The 8,946-nt window shown below is 35.4% G+C and overlaps 2 protein-coding genes across 3 annotated transcripts; one reads left to right on the forward strand and one right to left on the reverse strand.

The window, feature by feature from the left end:
* Positions 1-282: 282 nt before the first annotated feature.
* LOC123223394 (flavonol sulfotransferase-like) lies at positions 283-1,254 on the forward strand. The gene has a single exon (XM_044646590.1). The coding sequence runs from the start codon at positions 283-285 to the stop codon at positions 1,252-1,254; it is 972 nt and encodes a 323-aa protein (XP_044502525.1).
* Positions 1,255-5,440: 4,186 nt separating this feature from the next.
* On the reverse strand, positions 5,441-8,676 carry LOC123215732 (cell division cycle 20.2, cofactor of APC complex-like). 2 transcript variants are annotated; one of them, XM_044635955.1, is made up of 6 exons: positions 8,451-8,676; positions 8,226-8,308; positions 7,279-7,554; positions 6,583-6,852; positions 5,922-6,503; positions 5,441-5,801 (listed from the first exon to the last, which is right to left on the reverse strand). In XM_044635955.1, exons 2-6 carry the CDS (start codon positions 8,301-8,303, stop codon positions 5,664-5,666), a joined length of 1,344 nt encoding a protein of 447 aa, XP_044491890.1. In that variant the 5' UTR covers positions 8,304-8,308; positions 8,451-8,676; the 3' UTR covers positions 5,441-5,663. The 2 variants fall into 2 exon arrangements, with proteins under 2 accessions (XP_044491890.1, XP_044491881.1); XM_044635946.1 differs by having other exon boundaries at positions 8,226-8,675.
* Positions 8,677-8,946: the final 270 nt, after the last annotated feature.

Genomic DNA, 8,946 nt, shown 5'->3' on the forward strand with positions numbered 1-8,946 from the left:
GACCTTTTGGGGGAAAGAAAGCAAGGTTTTAGATATATAATTCACTGATTTGTATTTTTATTAGTTCAAACATCATTATCTGTACCTGATCCTATCCAAATGATTGACCACAAAATGACAATCTATCATATAACAAATCTTTGGTACTCCATTATTGAGCATTATAATGTACTTGTTTATTTGACTACGATATGAAACCATGCATCCAAAACATAATAATTTAGCGAATAAAATTTCATATAAATCACACAAAAAACCCATCATCAAGTTTCAGAAGTATACATGGAACCCTTGTCATTTCCCTCTGAAGGAAAGCAAGCCTCTCCAACTTTAAAAACCCTAGAAACATGTAAAAAGATAATATCATCAATGTCTCTTCCTGAGGAAAACGGATGGAATGACTTCCAACCTCTTTGTTTTTACAAAGGCTTCTGGTGGCACCCTTACTTCATAGAAAGATCCCTCTTTGCCCAAGAAAACTTCAAGGTTCAACCAAGAGATATATTTATTTGCAGCTCTCCAAAAACGGGTACCACTTGGCTTAAGGCTTTAACTTTTGCCACTCTAACTAGAACCCATTTCAAAAATTCTCCAAGCCCTTTGCTCTCCAAAGTATCCCATGATTGTATGCCCTTTATGGAGATAGACTGCATAGAGAATCCGTTTATACCTGCAAACGATTTCCCCCTTTGTGCCACACATGTTCCATTTTCTTCCTTACCAAAATCTGTCATAGACTCGGGTTGTAAGATTATTTACATTTGTAGGGATCCAAAGGACTCATTTGTTTCACTGTGGCACCATACAAATAAGTTAAGACCAAAGAACAATGAGAAGATTTGTTTAGAGGAGGCCTTTGAGTTGTATTGCAATGGAAAATCTCCATATGGACCCTATTGGGAGCATGTCTTAGGGTACTGGAAAGCAAGCCTGGAAAATCCGGATAAGTTGTTGTTTCTAAAGTATGAAGACATGATGAGAGATACGGCGTTTTACTTGAAGAAGCTGGGCGAGTTCATTGGGCACCCTTTCTCCTTAGAGGAAGAAAAGGAAGCTGCAGTGGAAGAAGTTATGAGGTTGTGCAGCTTTAAACATCTGAGCAATTTGGAGGTAAATAAGACTGAAAAATCTGTGTTCTTCCGTAAAGGTGAGGTTGGAGATTGGATAAGTCTGTTGACATTGGAGATGGGAGAGAGGCTGGACAACATCATGGAGGAGAAGTTAAGTGGATCCGGGTTAACATTCAAGTCTTGATTATTCAAAAATAAATGGATTTTAGGGTTAGTGGAATTGAATTAAATTGGATTGGATTTGAGTTTTTAATCATATGGGTTGTTTCGATTATGAGATAAAATTTGTTTTAGACTTCGTATGAAGTGTTTTCTTATATTGGATTTGTTATTTTAAATAGGGAGAAGGACCATTTCCCACCCATGTTTTGATGCATTCTCAAATTGGCACCCACGGCAGATGAAAATCCAGTTTTCTCACCCGTGAGCTGTTAAAATGGATGATTTCTGTTTGCATAAGGGTAAAATGTCTATTTTACCCTTGTTAGATGAAATGACAAAAATACCCTTCTGCAAAATTCATCCCAAAATTGTTGTGAGGGTTTCTTTCACCCCCCTTAGGTTTTATAAACTAACATTTCACCCCCAACCTAAAGTTTTTAAACTTTGAAAACTAACATTTTCACCCCCAAACCTAGGGTTTCCAAATTTTTCAAAAAACAGCCGCCCCCCATAACTTTCAAAACTAGTAGTTTCACCCCCATTTTCAACTTCATCTCCCGACGTCGTCTCCGGCGTAGTCACCTGCCTCCTCCTACTGCTGGTGCGACGACGGTGGTGGTCGAAGAAGGAAGAGATGGAGATCTCCTTCTCCTGGTGCACGGTGCGACGAAGAGACGGAGATCTCTTCGTCGCACAATGCGACGAAGAGACAGAGATCTCTTCGTCGCACGCTTCGTCGCTCCACCCAGACGACGAAGGACGACTCTTCGTCGTCCTTCGTCACTCGTCGCGTCGTCCAGACGCTACGACGAAGGACGACGAAGCGTCGTCCTTCGTCTGTTCTTCCAGATCTGGACGACGCTTCGTCGTCCAGATTTGGGCGACGAAGGGTCGTCCTTCGTCGTCCTTTGTAGTCGGAGATCTCCCATCGATCGATTGCAGCGGCCGTCGGTGGTGGCCGGAGAAGGAAGCAAACCCTAGGGGGTGAAATTAAACTTTTCAAACTTTGAGGATGGGTTAGTTATTACTTTTTAAAACCTGGAGGGGGGAAACGGTAATATTTAAAAGTTTTAAGGTTTTAAATAGGAAATGACGATTTTGCCCCTGTTTCTAACTGAAAAATTGGACGGCAGTTTGGTCACGGGTGGAAAAACTGGATTTTCATCTGCCGTGGGTTCCAATTTAAGAATGCATCAAAACATGGGTGGGAAATAGTCCTTCTCCCTTTTAAATATATTGATTTCACATTTATTCATGCATCAGGTTTGAATAATTTATGTCAAGCCCGATCCTAATTAAATATAATTTTAGACATGATGAAATTTATCAAATCACTATCTTTTCAAATTGAACATTCAGATTTTGACCCTCTCCAATCTAATTGACAAACCTAATTACATGTGCATGTAATTGGCAAATGTCTGTGAGGACACCTTCCAATTTCATTGTGATTATTGAAAATTTCATGAACTCTTATTTAAAGCCATAATATATTATCATTTCATTGACAAAAGTCATTTTGTCAAAATACATCTCCAAGGTTGTTTTTGTAATTCTTATTTCAAACAAGGTTAAAAACGTCTTAACAATGTCAATGTAATGGCATACTTGTTATTTTTTATAAATATATCACAGAATTAGGCTATTAGCAAATTACAAATAAATTAGTCCCCAATTACACATCTTGCAAGCCTCTGCAATTTTTGGTGGAATGCACTTTAATTTTTTCAAAGTAAGCATGATTATGTCATAAACATTTTATAGAATTAATTATACGAAAAATAATATGACAAAGAAATTATCGAGAATAATGTTATGTGTACTTATTTTTTATATATAAATATGTATACACATAAATGTGCATGTGAGTAAATCTTATCTTATCATTAATTCAAAATCATCAATCATATCCTCGTATATCTATATGTACATATAATTTTATTGAACATTGTTTTCCTCTGTTTCACACTAAATCAAGAAATTCACACAAATATAAATAATCTATAAGACTCCAAAAGTTTAAAACTTACATTTATACCCCCAAAACTTTCATCAACCTCCCACGCTATAATTTTCTAAGAATCCAAGAGTTTTACACCATCTAGAATGAAAATATTCAACTAGCCCTTTCAATTTTTATGGCCCTGAAGTTGAATAAGTTTACCTGCAAGCTAAACTTGTATGTGGCTTACCAAAAAATAAAAAACACTTGTATGTCCAGAGTTAAAAATCAAATTTTTGAATTTAAAATAAAAAAAATCAATTTGAATGAATCGACATCAAAGAACAGAGATCGAATATAATATTAGAAATAGTTTCAAAACTAATATGAAAATTTGATGTTTAGTTGTGTATTTGGTTAATGGAGCGAGGAAGTAGTTTGTTTTATGCTTTTTGATCAAGTGAATCTGGAAGATTAATTTTGAAACTCCCATGAAATCTCTAGTTTTGCTTGTGGATTTACTTGGTCTGTTTTGTTTGTTTGGATTCTTAAGGGTCAATATTGGATTTAAATATAAATATGATGGCTGCATTGGAGCTGGCATGACATGACATGACACGACACGATACAGCCCGTCAGTCGAAACCTCTTTCATAGCAAAACTAAATAAATTAACCATAGGAAATTTTAGAAAATGGCCAAAATACCCTTCCATACTATTTTCAAGCAAAAATGCCCAAATTCACTATTCTTAAGCAAAAAATACCAAAATTACCCTTCTCCTCATTTATTTAACTCTCTCACTCATTAGGGGGTTAAATGTAATTTTAGATAAATATGAGAAGTTTTTAGATATTTGATATTGTAACAAGTCTGCTATTACATGACAAATTTTCGAAAACCCACTGTGTTCTAAGAATCTTCATTGGCTCTCCAATATTTTAAAAAATCTATTTTACCCCCCTAACCCACGGTCAATGTCTACTGACCGTGGGAGAAATCGTTTGACCGTGGGAAACACTGTTCCCACGGTCGAACTGCCGATCCTTTGCAGCCATTTTCGGCCAAAATTTGGTTGTTTCGGCCTCTGATTTTCACATAAATCACATCTACACGTTGTATAACACAAAACCCCTCAATCAATTCAACAAAAACAACAAAGAATTAAAATATTTTAAGCATTGTTCAAATCGAAACCCTAAAATTTCAAACCGTAAAATCTCAATTAAATCTCAATAATATGAATAATAACTTGATTTAAATAAGATTACGAGAGATATACTAGCCTTATTTGTCATTTACCGTTGCCGGAAAGCAAGAAAATCAGTGAAAATCTAATTGGGAAGTTTCGAACCGTGGGATGAGCGTGGGAGAATGGAAAACCCACGGTCACGCAATAAATTTAGAAAAACCTGTCGTGGGCTAAGAACTCTCCCCGACATCCCAATATTTTAAAAAAGCTATTTTACCCCCCTAACCCACGGTCAATGTCTGCTGACCGTGGGAAACACTGTTCCCACAGTCGGACTGCCGATCCTTTGACAGCCATTTTCGGCCAAAATTTGGTTGTTTCGGCCTCCGATTTCCACATAAATCAAATCTACATGTTGTATAACACAAAACCTCTTAATCAATTCAACGAAAACAACTAAAAATCAAAACATTTTAAGCATTGTTCAAATCGAAACCCTAAAATTTCAAACCTCAAAATCTCAATCAAATCTCAATAATATGAGCAATAACTTGATTCAAACAAGATTACGGGAGATATACTAACCTTCTTTGCCATTTGCGGTTGTTGGAAAGCAAGAAAATCGATGAAAATTTGGTCGACCGTGGGATGACCGTGGGAAAGTGGGAAATTTTGAATTTTCTTTGAATTTGCACAGTGAAATGACCGTGGGAAGTAAGGAAATTTGCTGTGTTTATATATGGGGGCAGTTTCGTCATTTCACAAAACCTGGGCATTTTTGTTAAACCTGAATATTTTGGGCAATTTTGCTTAGACCCTCTAAATTTTGGCTATTTTTTATAATTTCCCTTAACCATAAGATGTGGATATTATTTTCATCCGGTGACTTGAGCTTAGATAAACTGTAAAAATATATCTACACTGATATCATTATATTTCAATTAGTTCAAGCATTGCTCGATGATCCTCCACTTTATCAACTGATCTCTAATGGAAACTCCATTATATGAAAAAAAAAAAACCATTTAATATTACTGCAAGAAAGAGAATACGAACTTGTCCAAGTCCAAAGAATTCTTTGAACAATGAATTTATTCTATATATATTACACGGAAAAATGTACAGCATAAATAACATTAGGCATGGTCCTGATCATGTTCATTGTATTCAAGACCACTTTTATATATATAAGCTTTACAGAAGAAAATACATCCCAAAATTGGATTAACAGAAGAAAAAACATCTCAAAATTGGATTAGGACAACATTACATTTTTGGACCATTTTTGTCTCGATCTTCAACGGATGGTTAAATGAGAGAATGGCTCTGGGTTTGTTTTAGACACAGGTTTAGCCTCTTGAGGGGTCCCAAAGACGTTCCAGAATCTCAGAGTCTCATCTCCGGCTGCAGTTGCCACAGTGTATCCATCGGGGCTCTAGAAAAAGAAAACAATCATGCAACGGATGGAATTATTAGAACATAAATGAGAGAACAACATTCCTAAAAAATGATCTATCTGGAAGGGTAATGCTCAACCATAGTGATATTAGCATACCTGAGCCATGAAAAGAACTCTAGAGGTATGACCAGTGAGATCCGCCATCTTTACCATTGATGGGTATTTCCACAGGCTGAGCTGATTTTCTGTAAATCCATGAGAGCTAAGTAATTCACGCTCATGTCTGTTCCAAAGAAGAGCACAAACCTGAGAGCCAGTATCCACTGTATTCAAGCAAGATCCTACGTGGGTGTTCCACAACTTAATGCATCGGTCATCCCCACCTCCACCAGAGGCCAGCAAATTCCCCTGAAATGGACACCAAGCAAGGGCTTTTACTGCAGCTGTATGGTCTTCTAGTCTGTGAAGCCACTGGTTTGCTGAACTTGCAGAGGCCATGGAACTGTCCCATATGAAAAGGAGATTATCATTTCCCCCACTTGCCAACTGCCTGCCTGAAGGTGACCATCTGAGTCCACAAACCTCTTGCTGGTGTCCCCTATATGTATCAACTATGTGTTCTCTCACTCTCACATCATTGTTAATGATTTTACCATCCATTCCTCCGGTAGTAAGTATGTGACTCTTCCAAGCCAGTGAATTAACTCGTAATCTATGGCCACCTCTCAATGTTCTTAGCTGCAAAAGAAAGAGAAAAGAAATTCAGTGAAAATCAACGAAACAGATTACAAAAAAAACTTATCAGCAAATCACAAACCAGTCTAATGGAAGCAGAATCCCATATCTGGACATCTGAATTGTTCAAGCCAATGGCTATGTGCTGCCCATCAGGAGCCCAAGTAATGCTTGTAACTGGACCATCTTCATCATCAATGGTAACAAGTTCTGAAGTAGAACTATTTGAAGCATCCCAAAGATACACAGTGTTGGTCAGAGCAATGGCTAGCACATTTCTACTACCCCAGTCGAGCAAATTCAGGTAGAAATCATCTATAATCTCAGGGGCATCCAATGTCCTCATAGAAGACTGTATAAGCAATTACAAAATATTAAAAACAACTACTTCGCATAGAAGTTAAAGCATACGATTAGAAAAAAAAATATGAATAGAAAACAAATCCAACCAACAGTGATTAACTCATATCTATAGACACTTGAATCTTCCCTTAAATATAATCTTGCCCCAAAATTTCCATCAATCAGTAAAACTCATGGATCTTCAATAAAACAGATCATTTAACATTTTATAAATTAAAATATTGCATTTAAAACCATAAGTTGACAAGAGCTTCAATCAATCCACGTCTCTCCTGGCCCACCATCACTACAATTACTGTTCAAAGTTTGTATGTTCCCTAATATTAAGTCCAAATATTCTTTATCATCAAATTGTTATCATAATTCTTCAAAAAAAAAAACAAAAAATTGATGTAAGAGTAGAATTAACACATACCTGAGGAATGTACCGCTTGGGCTTGGGAGGTTTGGACTGATAAACTGGAGAAGAAAAATGCTTTGGAAATGGATCAGCCACTGTGGGTGCCTTGCTTTTGAATGCCAATATTCGGGTCCGGTTCATGTTCAAGGCCTCTGCCAATTGCCTCCGGTAAGCCTCCCTTGATGGAGAGCATGGCAGGGCTGGATTTTCTTTGCCCTTTCTTCCATCTGTTAGCATGTAGTCAGCATAGTCAAAGTCCATAGCCGCTCTATTTGGTATGAATCTATCCAACTGCAATAACAAGCAACAGACGAATCAGAAAATCTAAACAATCTCTTTTTCTTACTTGACTGCCAACAAAATTCAGCCTGCAAAAGTTTATCAATATAAACCTTGAGCTGTGTATCATGTCTGTATAACAAATTTAAAATATATATATATATATATATATATATATATATATATATATATATATATATATATATATATAATCAACCATGGATTTTGCTAATTTGGAATATGTGGATGCTGTCATATTTACAAAAAAAAAAAAAAAACTTTGCATACAAAATTAAAAATATTTAAAATCAAATAAGAAAATAGTCTCTATCTCTTAGTTTACAAAACAAAAACAAAAAATATTTTTGATAGAAACGCATTGAAGAGCTCTTTAATGTATATTCTCAATATAAAAATACAGAATTATAAATTTGATATAAAAAAATTTAACATTTCAAGGGCAAAAACAGTTCAAACAACAAATAATCGTAAAAATCTTTTCCCCTTCGAGCAATTAATTGAACATATGGGAGACAAAAAGGTACACGACGCTGACATTGAAAATAAAACTCTAAATTCAGAGAAAATAAAATACCCACAAAAGGATCAATTTTCAAGAAAATTTAAATATAAAAGGTAGTAAAACGAAATTAAAACAAGAAAATAATTGTAAAATTTCTTACGTTATCCTTGGAGCTTTTTCTCTGATGAAACCGTTCTTGAAGCGGGCTTCTTGAGTGGATCTCATTAAACGAATTCATTGGCCCTGCATGCATAAATTTACAGATATATATATAGAGAACAAACACAAAAATCAAACGGAAACAGGAAACCAAGCCGGCAAAAACACAGCAGTTCAGATTAAACAAAGCAGGAGCAATTAAAACAGAAATATAGACAAATAATACAGAGCAAGGAACGAGAAATTCAGATTCGAGAAGGCGTTTGTTCTTGGAGTTTCTTGATTTTAGAATCGTCCTTAAAATTGAGAAGAAATTTTATGGAACAAAGACTTGTTTATTTATTTATTTATAAATTTATTTGTTGCCAAAAAATAAATCATGCCTACCATTTAAAGATATTGAGCCGTTGGAATTCTCAATTGGCGGAATTGCCCCTCGTGAGACTCCAGTTCCCTCTATTTATTGGGGCAAATTGGTAATTTGAATTTTTATTTGGTTTTACCTTCGTAATTCAAATATTTATTTAGAGGGGGAAAAAAGGTCTCCTTATTTCATTAATATATTATTCAAAATAATATTATTTTTTAACATAAAACTAATTATCTATTTTATATTTTTACATCTTTATAAATGTAAGCTACTAAACAAAAAAATATACTAGAAGTGCATTTAAAAAATAAATAACAGTTGAAATGCAATCAAGGGTAGGGCTGGACTCGAG

Source organism: Mangifera indica, chromosome 1 (genome assembly GCF_011075055.1).
Source record: "Mangifera indica cultivar Alphonso chromosome 1, CATAS_Mindica_2.1, whole genome shotgun sequence".
Lineage (NCBI taxonomy): Eukaryota > Viridiplantae > Streptophyta > Magnoliopsida > Sapindales > Anacardiaceae > Mangifera > Mangifera indica.

What these genes read in the sequence shown, in the direction of transcription:
- LOC123223394 (XM_044646590.1), top strand. Translation starts at nt 283, where the DNA reads ATGGAACCCTTGTCATTTCCCTCTGAAGGAAAGCAAGCCTCTCCAACT.
- LOC123215732 (XM_044635946.1), bottom strand. Translation starts at nt 8,318, where the DNA reads ATGCATGCAGGGCCAATGAATTCGTTTAATGAGATCCACTCAAGAAGC. An exon ending in GAAAAAGCTCCAAGGATAAC is followed by an intron (nt 7,555 to 8,225) that starts GTAAGAAATTTT and finishes TTGTTATTGCAG; the next exon opens with TTGGATAGATTCATACCAAA. An exon ending in CCAAGCGGTACATTCCTCAG is followed by an intron (nt 6,853 to 7,278) that starts GTATGTGTTAAT and finishes TTGCTTATACAG; the next exon opens with TCTTCTATGAGGACATTGGA.